This window comes from Pocillopora damicornis, chromosome 1 (assembly GCF_964200805.1).
Source record: "Pocillopora damicornis chromosome 1, jaPocDami1.2, whole genome shotgun sequence".
NCBI lineage: Eukaryota > Metazoa > Cnidaria > Anthozoa > Scleractinia > Pocilloporidae > Pocillopora > Pocillopora damicornis.
In genome coordinates, this window is record NC_142670.1 from 18171450 (window position 1) to 18191530 (window position 20081).

The 20081-nt window shown below is 39.3% G+C and overlaps 1 protein-coding gene across 1 annotated transcript in view; it reads right to left on the reverse strand.

Moving 5' to 3' along the window:
* The window catches only part of LOC149052461 (germinal-center associated nuclear protein-like), a 37820-nt gene that overhangs the window by 9131 nt on the left and 8608 nt on the right, over positions 1-20081 (reverse strand). The window contains exons 5-25 of the mRNA XM_089181005.1: positions 16881-16983; positions 16334-16383; positions 16128-16197; positions 15483-15572; positions 14976-15049; positions 14560-14628; positions 11943-12008; positions 10988-11134; positions 9698-9759; positions 8834-8966; positions 8358-8434; positions 5573-5686; positions 4994-5042; positions 4451-4564; positions 3295-3444; positions 2610-2720; positions 2001-2048; positions 1379-1462; positions 1071-1205; positions 866-979; positions 1-52 (exon numbers count right to left, since the gene is read on the reverse strand). The exon at positions 1-52 is cut by the window's left edge and continues 50 nt beyond it. Of these exons, the coding sequence (XP_089037131.1) occupies positions 1077-1205; positions 1379-1462; positions 2001-2048; positions 2610-2720; positions 3295-3444; positions 4451-4564; positions 4994-5042; positions 5573-5686; positions 8358-8434; positions 8834-8966; positions 9698-9759; positions 10988-11134; positions 11943-12008; positions 14560-14628; positions 14976-15049; positions 15483-15572; positions 16128-16197; positions 16334-16383; positions 16881-16983 (1740 nt within the window). The 3' untranslated portion in view covers positions 1-52; positions 866-979; positions 1071-1076. The remainder of the gene's footprint in view (positions 53-865; positions 980-1070; positions 1206-1378; positions 1463-2000; positions 2049-2609; positions 2721-3294; positions 3445-4450; positions 4565-4993; positions 5043-5572; positions 5687-8357; positions 8435-8833; positions 8967-9697; positions 9760-10987; positions 11135-11942; positions 12009-14559; positions 14629-14975; positions 15050-15482; positions 15573-16127; positions 16198-16333; positions 16384-16880; positions 16984-20081) is intronic.

Here is a 20081-nt window from a genome sequence, read left to right on the forward strand (position 1 = left end):
GTATTCATCCTTTGTAAGTTCTCGTAACTGTTCCATGTAGCATCTGGTACATCTGTTGGGTAGTAAGCAAAACACTAAATAAATTTTTTCCCTTTTTTTTTCCCTTTTCTTTTCTATACTTCTTTTTTTTTAATTTTCTTTGCAAGGAGGAGACTGTGTGAAACTTCTGTATTCTGTAAAGGTAACAAAGCAACTAAATGAGGCGTCATTATGTAAACAGGAAATAAGACGTAGCCTTGCTCTAGTCACCTGGGAAATAGGAAGCTATTATTCGATTAGGTGTTGTGAAACCAAACCCAAAGTACTCCAGCCGGCCAATCAGAACAAAGAATACTAAACAGAAGGCACAGCAAGGACGTGAAGTCAGCTCAAAGCGCGAGAAAGCGCGAGTCACCAAATCCTAGATGTGTTTTGTTTTGTTGAGATGGCGAGAGTTTTCAAGACCTATCATAAAGCGGGGTTAAACGAAACCCTTGTTGACCTTTTTTTTGTTTTGTTTTGTTTTAGCTAGACTCCGAGTCAAGAGGACTAGATTCAGGCCCTTGCCAGAGCACTGTGTCGTGATCTTAGGCAAGAGACTAAATTCTCCCCATGCCTCTCTTCATCCCGTCCACGAGAAAGGCACAGGGAGACCTGAAAAAATGTCGATTGGATAAGTTCCGCACAGATGAGACACAGGAATGCTAACCTCACCTATTACCTTCCATGTTTCCTGTTAAATCAACCTTCTGTTTTGTTTCGTTTTGTTTTTTTGGGTTCTATTTTAACGTTTGGGTTTTTTTATGTTGCGTTTTTCTTAATTTTTTTTCTCTCGATAGTGGGTGATCGAGATTGTTATTCCTGATTAACACTAACTTTCTTTTACCTTATGACCTCCTCCGCAATCCTCGTACTTTCAAGAGAAACAAACTCCTCTGTTAAGTCATCGTGAATAGTGCGTGACACACGCTCTCGAGTGACCGCGTTTTCCTGAGCAATTCTGGGGAGAGAAAAACATACTTCAGATCGACTGTAACCTTCTCTTCAACAAACCTTCACAAGTTTCGTGTTTAATCGTAGTTGTCACGGACCTTTTTTTAACTGAGTTCCTCGGTAAACACTATATTTGCTGTTTCTCTTCTGAACTCTGATATCGTCTCCTCGTAAATCGTATCTGTAATCTCCGTAGACAATTGAAGATCAACATGTACCTGTAAAAAAAATACCTGTAAAAAAAATACAGTGATGAACTAAAAAACAGATGCAAAGCACCTTCAAATTTAGAAAAAATTTATGGTACTAGTTCTGTATGAAAGAGAACTTATCACGCACATGGGAAGGAAGCCCAAAGATATTAGGCCTGTTAAGCAAGTTATCATATGACAAACAAAAAGATCACCTTGTCAATGGCTTCCTTTGTAATGTCTGCACACATTTCGTTCATCACTTCCAAGAACAGTGTCTTGGTAATATTTTGTATTTCCTGCAATAAACGAACAACTTTTCATTATGGACTCAATCTGCTAACTGGTAAAGCGTAGATAACTCATGCTCTTTTGAGGCTGGTTTCCGCGCTTTACTATAATCTCGTTACGACCACTTCCACAGAGGTTTCAATTAAAGCCGGTTACCGCTGGTCTACCGCTGCCTTTAACACATCTCACCGCCGTCTGTTGCGAGCAAGGTCACGTGTGCGGGTTTCGCCTTACGATATCATCGGCAGCCACTTATGGAAAAAAGTGCTCGAAACCCCCGCTACGATTTGTCAGAAATATTTCATTCACCCGAGCGAAGGACAAAACTTGCCTATGTCACACGCTCGAGCAAAATGACCTGAAACCTTCACTACGATTTGCAACCAAACGGAGCTCTACATGTGAGCTACAGGCCACAAAACTTTGGTCGCTTTTTATTTTTTTTTTACAACTGCCTCGCTTAATGCTAAAGTTCAGGAATGTCTGACAAGTTCATTTTCCAGCGATCGTGTCGATAAAAACTGCTTGCGTTTTTCATCAGCTCACCTCTTCGGAGTAAGACACTGTGGGTTTAGCAGGTTCAATCTGAGTGGGCTACAGACCACAGAAAAAAAGGATAAGTTAGTGAACTGAGACGCCACGCGCGTACCATTTGATGACGAAAAAAAACTTGTATCTTATTAAACGTTTGTGTAGTGTGTAGTATTGGAGAGTATTTTTACGAGTTGCAACGTATTTTGACGAACCCGTAAGGGCGAGTCAAAATACAAACAAGGAGAAAAAAATACTCAGTGATACAACACAGCAAAGCGTTCAATAAGTTATTTATTATCCAACCATTTTATTTCATGCGCACTTCTAATATGGCGGGAAAAGCGTAGCAGATAGGAAAGCGTTGTAGGCGCAGTCTACTGGTTAAACAGGTTTTTTCCTGTACAAAATAACCAACCGTACAACATCGCAGGATATTTGTATTCGATTCGCGCGTTACTTGAACTCTGCTCAGTGCAGTTGGATAATAGGAGGCCTTATCAGTAACCCGTGAACCATTAAAAAAATATTTATCTGAAAGTTATTGCTAAGAATTAATAAACCATTCTCTCTTTCATTCAAAAAAAGCTCTAGTTAACTTGTTCAACATTGTGTCTCGCTTACAACTAGTGTAGAATGCAGGTCCGTTAAGTAACCAATGTAGCGGCCGTCTTCACTGAAGCTGAGACATGGTTGATGCTGAGGGGGGGTTGGAAGGGGTCCGTTGTAAACCACCTAAAGCAACAATAGAAATGAGTAGAGGAACGTAACCAAATTTCATTAAATGTCCAAGGAGGGTATTAGTGAAGATACAAATGAGTAAATGTGTACGGAATTTTTCAATATGAAAGTTTAATTTAAGCGGACGAACGGAGAACACAGAGTTAAAAAACATCATGGAAAACAAGGAAATCTTACACTAAAGCACATATGACACCATCAGGATCAGAGTCAAGTTAAGAAAACAAAGATTCCAGTTTGCCGTGGGTCTGTACAAAAATAGAACATTGATGACATCAAAATGTGGTTAGAACATTTAAGTGGCACAGGAGGCGCAACCGAGTGTGTCACTGATGTTCTGACTACATTATGACGTTATCTGCGATCTGGTACTGTACAGACCCATGGCAACATGGAATTTATTTGCTTTTTAAAATAGAGCAAAAAAAATTGATAATGGTCACGTAATCTGAGCTTCTGTCATCGATGGATCATAAGAAAGCACCAATCAAAACGCGAGCGTGATTTAGCTTAATACATAAACAAACAATAATGACTGTACACACCCTCGGCTCCTGCATGAACCTACCTCACCAATGGAACAGCTTCGTTTGGATTCGATTAGTTTCCAGGCTCTCTTTGCGGGAAGCTTAGACTCGGGCTCAATGAAAGAAGAACGAGCAAAGTTTACGAACCCCTCTGTTACTGTTAGACCGTGGAACGTGCAAAACTCATCAGCCTGGAAGGAAAAGAAAGTCCTTATTATGGCCATTATTGAGTTTGACGTTCACAGAGAATTCATTTAGTCTACCTATTCTCTTACCGAAAAAGAAGAGAACTGCTTTGAAGAGACTAGTCATCAATCGCCCGGGGGAGAATGGAGATGATTTTTTTTTTTGGAAAAGGGGGGGGGGGGGGGTGGGTCACATGGGTTTTAGGGAGAATGGAAAAGGATCAGTCGTCATCAACATATTATAAAGAGGGGACTGTAGAAAACTGACTGCCAACTAACTTCCGATAAGGGGGGGATCATGTAAATACAACAGAGCCTTGAGGGGGGGAGGTTCAGGTAAACGTTTTCGTGACATAACCAAAATCCTGGTTTGCAAGAACAGCATTTGTTACAGTTGATCGCTTACTGTGAAAAACTTGTGAATAGTAAAATTCAGACAATGAAATTTACTCGACGAGATTTAGAAACTGCTGAAATTATATCTCTTCTTTTCTTGTTTTGTTTTCTTTTAAGCTAGAGAATCAAGCATTCGCGCTAACACTCAGAAAACGTTTCCACTAAAATTATTTTAGTCTTTCCTCCCTTTTAATTATAATTCAATTCAAACCTTTATTCGCACCAACTTTATCCAAACAAACTAAATTTACTGCACTGAAATGACGACTGACTTGACTGCCTAAAACTAAGTCAAACTTCTCAGCCAACCAGCGACACATAACACAAGAACAAAAACAAAGAAAGAAAACAGGAAGGTATACAGTCCATCAAACAGAAATAAAGAAAGAAACAAGGAAAGAAATAAAGAAAAAAGGAAAGAAAGAACTGAAGGACGGAGGAAAGGAACACAAGAACAAAAACAAAGAACGAAAAAAAAGGCATACAGTCAGTCAGACAGGAATAACGAAATAAAGAAAGAAAGAACGAGAGAACGAAACAACGAAAGAAAAAAGAAAGAAAGAACGAAGGAAAGAAAGTACCAAAGGTAAAGATCTACACTCCAAAATTACGTTACCTCAGACTCATTTTCAAATGCCAAAATGTCAGCAAGCTCCTTAAGCTGGAAAGGTGTGGTTCTGTTTGGAATACTCAGCGAGTGATTTAACGTCTGCACGGCTTTGCTGCGAACCTGAAAAGAAATTGTAAAAGTAACACTCTGTTTATCCAGCGCGTGTAGGTGCATGGATGTGTGTCCATAAACGCTCATTCATTGGTTGAGGGACGCTGCATTTGAGATTTAACAAGGATCAAAGAATGAACTGATGATCGAACTAAATTCCCAAGTGATACCTACAGGTGCTGACTGCATAATGAGTAGTGAGAATTTGTTGTTAGATCATTATAACACAACTACATGTGCCTGATGAGTTTTAGTGTTCTCATTACCTGTTTGCTGGATAACAAGGATCAGAGAATGAACTGATGATCGAACTAAATTCCCAAGTGAAACCTACAGGTGCTGACTGCATGATGAGCAAAAAATTTAAATCCTGCAAGGAGTCTAACGTAGTGTAAGGAAACTTGTCAGGGAAAGAGTAGACCATTTGTGAAATCGTACCTGAGTGAAGTATCGATGCAGTAGGCAAGCACTGAGATAGCTAGCGTTTCTATGAAAAAAAGACAAAAGCACTCGTACATAAAAGCTTAAACGAGACCCAATAAGCCTCTTGTTTTAAGGGAATTCCTAGCTGTCGTTGATAAATTATGCGTGCATGTGCACATGAATAAGAGGAGATTTGAAAGAAACATTTCTCTAAAGTATTACCGTATGACCTGAAATGCCTTAAAAAAACATACAAGCCAAAGAGGTCTTTTAAAAGCGTTCGATCTCAGTCTGCATCTCGCATCTTCAAGAGTCTGGGGCGATGATAAAATTCACGGATGTTTGAGATAATGCAATTAGTGAATCACACTCATTTACTTCTGTGTCAGAAAAATTGTCACAGGGTGAGTGATCGCGTTAAGATATGACGTAATCTTCGATAAATGATAGCATGCGCATTCCAATAAGCACGTTAGTATGTGCCAAAAATAGTTTGAAAAACGTGGCGCACTTCCATTAGGGTATATCATTGAGAGAAAAATATTTCTACTACATATCTAGGTGAATATAATTGTAAATAAAGGATATACGTACCTGAGAAGACGGAAAAATCTGACAAAGTTGTTACTATTGAGAGCATGGAAAACAGCCATGGCGAATCTCACTTCAGGTGACTGTTGAATCTCATCTCGAAATGTCATCACTTCCCTAGAGGAGAGAAAACATCAATACGAATGAACCATGCATAAAATATCCGTTTGTCCTTGGGAAAATCTCACAGCATTTGCGGTTGCGCACTGCATTACACCAAATTGTGTCGCACATTTTGTTGCAAAGACATAATATAATATAAAATATATTAAAGCTCACACGGCAACCAGGTGGACAATCAGACATAGTTTGATGCTACTCTGGTTTGCAGCTTTAATGAATGTAACCGAAGAAGTTACAATTCATAGACCCAACGTTTCGATACTCCTGTCTAGTGCCTTCATCAGGGGTGATCTAAACGCTGCAACAAGAGGTCCTTTTATATGATCACTATTTAGCGGCCTTTTTTCTGGCGAGGTGTAAATAGGTGTTGTTGGGAATGCTGATTACACTGTCAAAAATTCCTGCGAATTTGCGGATTTCATAAGAGATAACACTCTTAACGCTTGTGAAAAATCTTTCGACGTTGTTTCGCTCTTCACTAAAATCCCAGTTGATCTTGCCGTCAAGGTTGCGGAGGAGAGACTCAGAGAAGATGCTTTCCTGGGACAAAGAACTTCTCTGCCTGTGGAGGATATTATTCATTTGCTGTCTTTTTGCCTCAAAACCACGCAATTTACATATAACAGCACCTACTATCAGCAAGGTTTTCATACAGCGATGGTTTCGCCCGTCTCTGCTATCATTGCTAACATGGTAATGGAAGACGTGGAACAATGGGCCTTAGCCACTTCACCGGTTAAAACCTTTTTCTGGAAATGATATGTCGATGATGTTATTTCTGCGGTATCCGGAAATGAAGCGGAGCGCCTTTTGTCGCATTTTAATTCAGTAGAGCCGTCGATCCAATTCACCCTTGAGCGTGAAAAGGATAGACATTTGCCCTTTCTTGATTTAAATGTGTCCAGAGGGGTTCAGGGTAATTTAAAGACAAGTGTCTACCGTAAACCTACCCACACCGACAAATACCTCGCCTTCGATTCTCACCACCCTATTTGCCATAAAACGTCTATAGCCAAAACTTTACTTAGGAGGGCTGACTGTCTACCATCTTCACTCGATTCGAAGGCTGAGGAGAGGAAATATGTTTCCAATGTCCTTAAGGCAAATGGCTATACAAAAACTTTTCTGCGTAATTGCCAAAAACCAGTTACAAATAGTAACGCTCTTGATGAAAGGGAACCAGCGACTGATTTTGCTGTTATTCCTTACATACAGGGTGTTACGGACCCATCAAGAGAATTTTGAATAGCCACAACGTTAAAGTTGCTCAAAAACCTTTTCAGACTTTGGGGCATATTTTCGCCAAACCTAAGGATCCTGTTACGAAAGAACAACGAACCGACGCCATTTATTCTATTCCTTGCAATGACTGTGACAACGAATACATCGGACAGACCAAACGTCAGTTTGGTACACGGTTAAAAGAGCACCAAAAAGCGGTTTTCCTTTGCAAAAAGGAAAATTCAGCTTTATCGGAGCATCCATGCCTAACTAACCGTACAATTGCTGGTTTTCAGTGTCACGCCATTCAAAATAGATCAAAATAAAAAATAAAAACCGTTCTATCGATTTAGTCTAGAATCTGGAAATAGAAAGAAGCTAGATATGTAAAGACTCTCGCCAAGATTCAGGTCACAGCAATTTTTCTTACGGAAGATATGAGGAGAAACGTTTTTCCCAAATTTATAGAGATTTGTATGGAGCCGCCATGCTGGTGCCCACCTAGATGGGCACCAACATGGCGGCCGGAAACCAGCAGAAACATCTGTCACTGAGTTTTGCTACAAAAGCGTGAATTTATCTCTCTAAGAACTCATAAACGTAACAATAATACTTTATTCTAATACAAGAACAGTTCAGATAGCTGAATTTCCCTAAATAAGTCACCTTTTAAACCAACATAACAGCTCTCTCGCTCGTCATGTAAAGGCCACGTCACGCAAAAGCTTAGAAATTCAAGAGTAGTCTATCACTAAACCAAGAACCCATTTGGAGTGAAAATTTGTCTGAATATTAGTTTTTAGCTGCTCTAATACATCATGAAAGTAAAATCTCAGGAGGATCAATAGTTCTGAAGTCTGAAATTTAGTGACGTCACGTGAAAACCAGCAATTGTGTGGGATAATACTAAAATTATCACCACTAATCGGCGTTACCACTAGCACCTTTGTTTGGAGGCTAGGCATATTAACTCCGCCCACGCTCCTTTAAATCGTGACGATGGCGGTTTGCTTTCTGACGCCCATTTACACCTCGTCAGAAAAAAAGCCGCTAATTAGTGATCATATAAAAGGACCTCTTGTTGCAGCGTTTAGATCACCCCTGATGAAGGCACTAGACAGGAGTGTCGAAACGTTGGGTCTATGAACTGTTACTTCTTCGGTTACATTCATTAAATCTGCAAACCATAGCAGCATCAAACTATGTCACATATAATATAATCTGTTGCGTTGCATAGCGCTGCATAAAAGTGCGTAACATTGCGTTGCACTATACTGTCTCGTTACAATGCGTTACACTGTGTTGCATTGCTCTGAGTTGTGATACCCACACAGGTTTACAAGTACACCCGAGGCCGCACGAAATCGAGGCTATAACATAAGGATTTAACACTGACTTATGATACTTAACTCTCGCCATAAGAACTCTACAATTATCAACTTACCTGAGAATGTCTCCTTCATTCAAATTCAGCAAAATGTCATAAGCTCTAAACTCTGCTTCTTGCGGGCATGTTACTCCCTTAAGCAAAATAGCAGAAGAAGAAAAGTCATTCCCATTCACGCACCGTTTTGGTTGCGGAAAAATTATATTGGAAAAACATCGAAAAGATGCACACAGCTTTTCGCGAGAATTATTTTATACCACTTCTCTATCATATTCGAATCTTGTCCCAATTATTCACAGCTAAAAATCGTATTGATCTGGAGAGCTTGAAGTAATTACACTCAAAAATAATCTTCTCGCTTAAAAAAATTACAGCACATCTCAGCTAAAAACAGAATTACTATGGTAATGTAATGTAAGTTGTCTGCAAACCAACAACACCGCCAATTGTACGATTTTTCTAGACCGTCCCTCTACAACTTGCGGATCAGTCATTCTTCGTGTTTAAGTTCACCAGGAAAATATTTCCTATACCTTGTCTTTAAGGAGATCTCCGTAAAACTGTTTCAAAGTTTGCAGGCATTTGGTTAAATTCTCAGTATTGATTTTTGCATCAAAGGAATTCATGTCTGCCTCACACAGAAAGTGGGCGCAAAATATATGAAACCTGTAAAAATAAACACAAACAACCATACACCATTTAGAAAAATAAAGGGGGCAAGTTTCTAAATGAACTGTGGTGCTGCATCGGTTGGAGAGTATCACAGGGCAATTAAGTATTGGCAACTGAGTTGATAACGTAGATTGGCCACCGTAAAGAGTTTAAAAGCTGACGCTTGGAGCGTTAGCCCAATTTACTTTATTAACTTCGTTGGTAATACCAAATTACCATTTAAAAAAAAAACTCGCTAGCAAACTTGAATGAAATCCAATCGGATGGTTAGTCAGAAGTTGTAACGATATCAATCATGTCTCAAGCCAATACGTTTTTCCCATCCAAGAAAAACCCCGGTAAGTACTGATTGGACACGGGTGGCCTGAATGGAGAAGTCTGGGTTCAAGACCTGGCCTGGCCCCTCGACCCAATCAGTGCAAAATCAAGACCAAATACAACTTAGTTATCCACGTTTTCTCGCACTTGAGGTAGCTTAACTGTCGGAATGTTGAGTTCTGATTTTCCTTTAATTGGCCGATGACATAACTTTGGTTTTCTCTTCGAGAAACTCGCTAAAATGCGTTCTAAAATCGCGTGAGAGGGAGGAGAGCCACGAAATCTACCAAATAAAACAAAAGACCAAAAGAACTAATGTCCCCCAGTTAAGCACACATTTAAAGAAATTTAAACGTCAAATGTCCACACCTAGGAGGCGCGGTATTCATAAACAAACGTCTAAGTACCTGGCTGTCTTCTCTACAAGATCGACACAATCAGGGTCACATAAGTGCTGTTGGGTAATATCCTACAACAAAAAGAATGAAAATAAACGGTACAATTTTACAAACAACCACCATGCTTGCTAAGCTTTTGATATTTCAATCATCAGTCTTTAGATTGCAACAGCAAAAGCTAAAACAGAATCGGATTTTTTTGTTTAAATTCCTCCATCATCCTGAAGGCAACAAAAAAAGTTTACGTTTTAACAGTAAAATTGAATATTAGTGGCGGTAAATTAGTCGTGAACGCTTTGTTACACATGCTGTCAAAGAGATCAGAGGCACAATGCACGTAACCGTCCTCATTTGGCGCTAAATTATCCCAGTATTGTACATGTGAATTTTTTCTTGATCATAATCTGTTCGTCTTTGAAATCTGTTTACTTCAGAGAACCGACAGCACGCGCGCATACAAAAGCATAAACTCACTCTACATGAAGATTATGTTCATTCAGTGAGGACTTGACTCAACCTTATACCGAAATGAGGATGAACATGCAAAGTTTATGGAACAGTCAAAAAGCTACATGTAAACCTGCTGTCTATTGCGTCACGAGCTAAGTGATAATTCCATTCTGCTCCCCAAACTTCGCGCGTGCATCCAAAACAACGCACGTGCACCCAAAACTACGCGCGTGCATCCAAAACTACGCGCGTACATCCAAAACTTCGCGCGTGCATCCAAAACTACGCGCGTGCATCCAAAACTTCGCGCGTGCATCCAAAACTTCGCGCGTGCATCCAAAACTTCGCGCGTGCATTCAAAACTACGCGTGCATCCAAAATTACGCGCGTGCATCCAAAACTACGCACGTGCATCCAAAACTTCGCGCGTGCATCCAAGACTACGTGCGTGCATCCAAAACTTCGCGCGTGCATCCAAAACTTCGCGCGTGCATCCAAGACTAAGATAGACTTACACCCTCACAAAGAATATCTTATCATCATATTTTACATATACGTATTTCTAATAATTTTTAGCCCGCTTGTACGCTCGGGTGATTGTTCAGACTGTTACGTTGTCATTTTTTTCAGTTTTTATCATCTCCATGCCCTCCAAAGTGATAGTAATAGCAATTCCTTTATGTTCTCAGGCGTAAATATGTTTTTTGCCATCCAGAGTTATTTTACCAACTGGGGCTTAAATGACTTTGAGTCGTGCCTAAAAACATACTTAAGCCCGTGATCATAAATTCTATCGTTTTAATACAGGCCTGGAGTGGCTCCTTTGTACAGTTAGTGACCTGTACATACCTTCCTGATTCTCCTGGTTCTGTTCCAGAGAAAATCAAACCACTCTCCTTCCCTTCCTTCACACAGATCCATGATGTTTGTGGCCAGATAATCCATGGTCATCCTGAGGACTGGCACAGGGCGGAGCTCATGGGGCAATGGCTCTTCCTAAACACGAAGAAACGGTTATGTAAACGAGGACTTACTTCCATGCAAGCCGCGGTTGTGGAATATTGTACAGTTACCGCTAAAATCTAAGTTGACAGTCCCTCGAATCTCGATCCTTGAAACTTCGCGAATGAGTCCGTTCCTCGAGAAATTATTTGATTTGAGTTTCTAGAGGCTCAATTCTCGAAAGAGGATGTTAACTTAAATTTCAGTAGTACAGTACTTCAATAAAATTTATTTTTCATGTGAGTCGTATAAGGCAAAAAATAATGTGTTTCATTTTTAGCTTCAAAACCTCTTGACAATGCTAAAAAAACAAAATCAAGATGTAGATCATTAATTGGCTGGACCTTGTAAAAAAAAAAAAACCGACCACACCCCCCCCCCCCCCCCAAAAGCAAAAAGGTGAATAATTATGTCATCACAAATTAAAAGGAAATGGAATGCACTGACGGCTAGTAATTTCACCGTGCCCAAAACTTAACCCTTTAACTCCCAAGATCTGATTGTTAATTCTCCCCTCTAGCTGCTACACATTTCCTTGAAAATTGGTTAGGAGAATTTGGTGTTCAATAATCAAGGTTAATATCTTGTACCTGATGAGTTTGAGTATTCTCATTACCTATGTGCTGAATAATGTGTGGATATTACAGGGAGAAGTTACATGTTAATCAATTCTGTGAGTTAAAGGGTTAATAACACATAGAAAGCAAGTAATCAATTATTGTGAGTAAGTGATACTTCTCTATAGAGTGCATTTGCATAACAAACAGATGAACGAAAAAGAGGAATGAAAGATACCCTTTACCTTATCAGCGGCAGATCTGTCATATTCCTTGACTGCACGGGTGTGATTGACTTGAGGATTTTCATCCTTTGGGGTGCAACAAGGTTGATATTGACAAGCAATTAGTCAGTCACAAAGACAAGTTTCCATTGGTGACACATGCAGGCATACGCAGAAAAAAAACGAAATTATGAGCATCGTAACTAGACTCAAAACTTGTGATCTACTGATGAGTTGGCCTGCAGAGCAGGCGTACTTTTGGCGAGCAAGTGCTCAGTATTTTCTTAACAAAAATTATGGCCGCCATCTTTGATTTTAATGGCAGTGGAAGGCTGGGAGGAGAAAGAAATTTGTACCAAGGGGGCGGTTGACAGTCAAAAATAAGGAGAGGGGTGGAGATGGGGCGAGGGGGAAGATTTAGAGTATCTCCAAAGCTATGGCAGTCAGCTGTGAGCTTCATAGTTCTGTAGTAAGTACACAACCTACATGAAAATTCTTCCACACAAACCTACATGTTTGCCAGACAGGATGTTTTGTTTTTCTTTACTTAACAATTTGACCCCAAAGAGTGACAAGCATCTAATTTCTCCCAATAGCATCACCCCTAAATCAAAGAGTATGGTCATGGGAATAAAGGAAATGATCACAAGCTCAAAATTCTCGTGATTGTTAGGCAAATTCTCCTTGCAAGTCCCATAAGAAATGTTTAGAGAACAGTGTGGAGAATTTGGGTTAATGATCGAGCCATCACTGAACAAATATTAAACCTGCAACAATCATTTGTGGCTTCTTAAACAATACTAGGAAAATCTCTCAGAACTCTTTTTTTTTTCCAGTAAAAATCTTTACAACTCTCACAAGTAAAAAAATTTATTAAAATTGGTGAATCATCTTCTCTTTAATACAGAAAGATCTGAAATAACTGATTTAAGGATAACTATTCAACACATTTTAATTAGAAATTTTTAAATAAAATATGTAGAAAGTGAGTTATTTATCCTTTCCAAAAGATATTTTAAACCCCTTTTTAAACCCTAACATCAGTATTCAAATTCTCTATGCTGTCCTCTCTACATTTCCTGAGGTGCTAAAAAGGAGAATTTGTCTAACAATCAAGAGCTTCTTTAGTTGGTGATCATTTCCTTGATTCTCATGACATTAAAGGGCGTGAAATTGCGCCTAATACAGGCGCCAATGCGACTAAATTTTTCACTTTGGCGACCAAATCCTGAAAGTTAGTCGCCAAATTGGCGACTACAACGTTTCATCATAACCTTACTAAGAGATATAGTGAATTAAATAAATTTGCAAAGATAAATGCGCGGCAAACTTCCTTGTTAAGTTTGTTTCCAAAACGTAGCACATGCATCTCGATCGATAACTAGACGCCATCTTGGATTTAGATGAGCCTGAACGTTGTATATCATACATCCTAGTGTCCACTTTGTAGCACGTTAAAGATCTTTTCCCTAACTTAATTTTGGAGGGTCTATCTAGAACGCTGACAGCGTAAAGAAAGATTTTGTTTGTCTTTGAAAATGGCGACAAACTTTTTATGAATTGGCTACCACTTTGAAGAATTTAGGAGCCAAGAGGCTATCAGAAAAAAAAGTTAATTTCACGCCCTGCATTAATGTTTGATTCAGAGGATGATATTATAGGGAGAAATTACATGTTAGTCCCTTTTAGGGGTCAAAAAGGTCAAGGTGGTTTAAAGAGATATTTGTGCTACAGCCTCTTTATAAACAACAAACATAACCAAATCCTGTCAAACCTGTATTAAATGGTCACCCACAGGGGGTGACAGGGTGACTGCTAATTACAAGTCCCACAGAACAGGGGTGATACATAAAAAGATACAAATGCCATTTCATGCCATAATTGACCGCTTAACGAACAAAAACTAATGTACATTAACTACTGGAGAGAAAAATGGATTACATTTCACTTATAAAAGATTAGTGATTTTCTTAGGTGTATTTAAGTAGTTCCACTTTAACCTTTTATACCTGAAAATCAGTATGCATATTCTCCATACTGCTCTTTATACATTTCCTAGGGTGCTGACAAGGAGAATTTGTTTACCAATCAAGAGCTTGTTTCGTTGGTGATCATTTCCTTTATTCTCATGACCTTAATGTGTGGTTCAGCGATGATATTGTGGGGAGAAATTAGATGTTAGTCACTCTTAGGATTTAAAAGGTTAAGTGACCAATCACTAAAGGAGGAGGAGAATAGAAACAGGCTGTTGAGGCTTAGTCAAAGGTGACCACCACTGCATAATGGGGGGGATGGCTTAACAGTGGTGAAAATAACAGTGATTGTGGGGAGAAATTAGATGCTGGTCACTCTTAGGATTTAAAAGGTTAAGTGACCAATCAATAAAGGAGGAGGAGAATAGAAACAGGCTGTTGAGGCTTAGTCAAAGGTGACCACCACTGCATAATGGGGGGGATGGCTTAACAGTGGTGAAAATAACAGTGATTATGGGGAAACAAATTTGGGACTTTGAGGACTGACTGCTTTATACAGGATGACTGCTTAATTCATTGCTGCTTAATATAGGTCCAACTGCATTTGTGGTACAGCTTCTTTGGAAATGACAAACATAAACCAATTACAGTGAAGATGTACTTACAAAGCTGCCTGTCCCAGACACAACCTCAAACACACTCAGTCTCCTTTGATGCTCTCGCATGTACCTTTCCTATCGCATACAAAATTAACTGTCAGGTTGAAAAGAACTCATACAAACGACAAACATTTCATTTTTCTTAACCCTTTAACTCCCATTAATGACCAAGACAGAATTTCTCCTTACAATATCAATTGAATATCAAGAAGAAAAGTGATGAGAATAAAGAAAAATATCAATTTGGGGATAATTAGTTGATCCAATACTAAATTCTCTGAACTAACATTATAAGAATTGTGTGGTTGACAGTAAGGAGAATTACAAATTGGATCTGGGAGTTAAAGGGTTAACGCAATATATGTGGCTCAGGCTCAAGCTTTGTATATTTGAGAGCACAGTACAGTATACTAAAGGTTTACCTTCTCAGGACACATGTCTTTGCAAGTTCCAATGACAGCTTTAGCAGAACTTATGTCAGATGACCTTTCGAACACTGAGAGATAAATTGTTGAAGGGAAATTAAACAAACTTAGCTGATATTGATGATGAAGTTGACTGACAGATTGATTGATTGACAGATTGCTTGATTGATCAATCAGTAAATTGATTACAGTGTAGATATCACAATGATTAACTGACTGACTGAATTAAGAAACAACTGACTTACTACATTGTAACTGATTGACTGACTAACCAACCGACTGTCTGACTTTCTAAACAACTACCAAACAGCTGTTTGACCAACTGACTGACAGACTGAGTGACAGACTGACTAAAAAGCTAACTAACTGACTGCCTCATTGATTGAATGCCTGACCTCGGCTTTACACTGTTCACAAATCAGACACAATTATGCCATTTAACATTCCCATTAGACTGTTACAGGTCAAGTCAAAGACAATATAGGCAGCTTTTACTGCTCATACCTAATCTTAGTTTTTTGTCAATTCCCTCCAAAACTTGAAGTTTATCCCCAGCACTTTCACTTGCTGGAACTGACTTCAAATCTGTGAAACATCAAGCTCTTGGTTAATCAGAAGAAGTTCAGTGTGCTGTAACAATATTTTTCAAACTTATCTGTTTAACTCAGGAAATCTTGAACAGCACAAATATTAAAGGAGAGAACAAAAGATTTTTTTGTCCTGTCACAACCATGGGACAAAGAAAAAATTGTGAGTCCCTATAAGGATTGGTACCCCACACCATGCTCCCATACTCTACCACTGAGCCACAGAGACTCCACAGTGAGCGAAGTCTATTACGAAGTTCATATGACATGCATCCTGCATACTGCTAGGATCCACAATGTCAATAGCATAATGTTTGTAGAAATAAGCACAAATATTCGTGGACAACCTAATCTGACATGAGAGACCCCAATCACAACAGCAACAGGAAACAGTAGTTAGGGGGTTTGTAGGCCTGCATTGAATTTCTTTGTGATTGGTCAATAAGAAATTGACAAGACAGCTTGTCAATATAACCTGATCATCTTTATCTGAGTCTTGCAGTACTATAAATTGCATGTAGACATACAGAGTTGATACAGTTTCACTTTAGATACTACATACACTCTTGAATATCCTTCAAAGCTTGTGACATCTTTATCCTCTGTTGGGTTTGTTTTTCTGAAGGTGCAGTCTGAGTGATAGAAATAAAAGATTCACTACTCTCGGCCACAGTTCATCAATCATGTTGACTCCTCATGTACACAAAAAAAATAACTACTACAAATGACAGCTACTGTAAGCACCCAAACTTGTTTACCACACAATACCTGAGCAGAAATCTTCTTTATTTTCTCTGGACTGGAAGGCTGCTCACTCTCTGTTAATTAATAACATTTACAGATATATTATATCTAATCAATATCTTGTAATAAAATCATTAACAATGTCATTATTAAAAACATACCTATTTATTAGCTTTACACTATGTACATTTTTTTAAAAATGTGTAAGCAATGTCCCCAAATCAACACATTATATTAGAGCCATGCTTCATATAACTTTTTCTGAGGAACTGGAACGCTACAGATAGTGGCTGGTTCTAAACCTACTTTTCACCCTAAAAAATATTCATATTCTGTCACTGATCGCAATTCAGAAAGAAGCCAGAGCAAAATGGTCTAACAGCCAGCAGATTTCTACCCCCTACAAGTTCCTGATGACAACCAGGGCTCTATCATTCTCTTGTAACAATTAGCTAGAGAAATTTCTCACATTGTTCTTAGAGATCTAATATTCTGCTTCATCAGGGTGAGGATGTTAGAAATAATTATAATGTTGTAAAAGAAATGACACAAGTTGTACATGTAAATGTACCTGATGTTGTCCTTTTGCGACCTTGCTGCTTCCAAAAAATTTTCACAGGCTGCAAACCAGATCTCAGAATCTTGCCATCTCTCTTAGCCAACCTTGCACCTTCCTGGTAATTAAGTGACAGAGGAAATAATATTTGCCATTTATTTTATGTATATATTTCTTAATGCTAGTTGATATTTCATCTGCTGCTGGTTTCTGAAATTTTGTTGGTTTCTTTGCCACTGCTTCTACAGAGGGGGAAGTTCTGTACGAGCTCGCAAAAACAGCCATAAATAAGCTGGATTTAAGGTTGGAAAACATTATTGCCGAATGCTTTGATGGCGCTGCGAATATGAGTGGGATTCGCAAGGGCCTTGCTATGCGTATGAAGGAATGTTCACCTCTCGAAATATATGTACATTGTTATGGTCATCTTTTAAATTTGGCTCTTCAGGACACCATGACTGAAATTGAAACTCTCCATAATGCCCTCGGTACTATCCAGAGTCTTTACAATTTCTTACACGGGAGTACCAAGCGCCATGCGTTATTCAAGGTCATTGAAGTTCATGAAGAGGATGTTGCGCTTACATTAAAATCTTTGAGTACCACTAGATGGTCCTGTTGCTGGGCGGCGGTGACGGCTGTGCTAGAGCAAGTGCCGAGGATAATGGAAGCCCTGCTCACTTTATCAAAGGATCGTGATCCCTAGACCCACAACGAAAGTAATTCGCTTCTCCACACTCATCTTAACCAACACTGATAATTTGAGAAGATATCTTCAGTGAGAACAGATGAACGTCATCACTGCCAAGAAGACTGCTGATACTGTCGTTAAGACACTGAGCAATTATCGCAATGAATAGAGCTTCACTCAGATATGGTCACATGCTGATGTTATAGCGCAAAAAATCAAGATAGGAATCGAGGTACGATATTTACTTTCAGAGATGCCAAGGTGCCTTGAACCAGACCATCACGCCGACTTCAGGGCCTTACTGGTGAGACACCTGCTGCAGCGAACGACAGCTCACAACAGACGGCAAAAGACCACTTACGTATCACAGTTTATTACACAAGTATTGACAAAGTCGTCAGTAAACTTCAATCAAGTTTTGAGGGCAATGACCAGGAGGTTTTGTGCGCATTGGGCAAAATCGTATTCAGTTATTCTCCAAGCATCAACAACATCCAAACTATATCAAGTTTCTATGGCGTGGATAGTGAAATGCTCTCGAGTGAGAAGTCAATCTTTGAGTCAATCATCGCTCTGACGAAGGGCTAACGCTCGAAACGTCAGCTTTTTTACCCTTTACGGTGGCTAATTTATGTTTTCAACCCAGTTGTTAACACTAAATTACCTCCTATACTCTCCCACCGACGCAGCACCACAGTTTCTTTAGAAACTTACCCCTTTATTCATTTGAAAACTACGACTGCAGGGACCCATGCCAGGGAAAAAACGCAGCCGTGATGGTAAAGACCATGCACCAACAAGTTTCATTCGGGCAAATTATGTTCAGCCCCCCAACAAAATTTTTCCCGTACGCCAATGCCTAAACCTGTTATTGCTAAATTGCTGTGTGCCCCCAATTCCTCCCAAAACTGTAAAGTGATTGCTGTACAAGTCTCTTATATGGTATTTCAATACTTACACAATTTTTGAATAGCTATTATGGTAAACTAAGGTGAAAGTAGCCAGCTAAAGATCATTGACCACAGTGAGTGGCACACTCTACTACTTTTGGCTTTTTTTCTTAATTTGATCCTAATTATCTCTCTCTCCCCCACCCCACCCCTTTTTAGCTGTTGCTGGGCATTTACAAAATAGTCAATAATTTGCTTGGAGGGGGGGGAGTGGGAGGGGGAGAGGGAAGGAACTTCCACATACAGTACCGCTCGCGTATACGTTACCCGAAAAACGCGAAATAAACGCGCAAAAAATCGCATGCAATTGCGAATAAAAAAAATCGTGCGCGTCAAAAAATTGCACGTGCGCGCACGACTTTGAGACATCAGCCTCATTAGTATGTATGAGGTAGTCCTTTTGTTTTTCTATTGTTGGCGGTTTATTGTCTTGAAGAATAGGCTTCAATTCAAAAGCACTAAAATACTACACGGCTACCAATGACAAGCAAACTTGTTGTTTGCAATCGCCGTTCGAACCGACCTTCCCAATAAGCTAGTATCAATGCGACTTCGTAATCGGAATATATAAATGATTTAACATTTTCCAACGGAATTCATTTATTGAAATAGCTATTTCCCACTTGGTATATAGAAACATCCGTCGCAACGGCTTGGGAATTTGTTCAAAATAAACTTATTCCCGGTGTATTGTAATTCGGTAGAATCAGCTAAGGCGCCCGTTTATAACCAGTTGTCGCGTCCGGAATGCAAACCCATGCACGAATGCTTATTTCATAGCTTTTGTCATCGGTGAACATGCTTTTCTCAAAAACTGGTTCCTTCATCTCGCCATTTATACAAAAACTAATAAGTGCTACTCTCTTATTTTAATGGTGTTGTGTTATAGAATGATTACTTGTCACGACTGCGTCTTGCTCTAACTCGTATGCAATTTTTTTTTATGAGAAGCCAGATTCGCTTTTTATTTCGATATTTGTCGAATCATCGATCAATGTTCACCAAATTGCTCGAAAAAATGGAACAGAAAAATTAACTGCATGTAGTTCAAATTTGATTTAGACTCGCCGGCGCGTGTAATTTGGCAAAACATCAAGACGGCAATAATCGAACTTGTGTAGTTCAACACGGTAATCGGAGACTTTTGTAAAGTTAGTGGCTCCTAAAGGAGCCGTTTGTTTATTATGGAAGCTTTTAGTATCCCGACGCTCTTCCTTCACGTTGGACTACGGCAGGAATAACTTTCCGGAAGTGGCTAATTGCACGATTTACTAAAACTTGACCTTTCATCGTTGTAATATGATGCGCTCCGCAATCAAACAAAATATCACAGGCGATGCGAAATGAAACTGTCTACATTCCGGTGAGTAAACACTGAAGCGGGCGCCGATTGCAATGAATAAAACAGAACACCATCCACACTCTTAAAAAGTATATTTTCCTTCTGATCCTCACCGAAGATGATCGAGGTAGGTTTGAAGTTTCGAAGAAATCATTACCTGCGATGCAAACACCAAATTGTTTACATTCCGCGACGTAAACATCTCAGGGAGTGCTGATTGCAATGAATAGTTG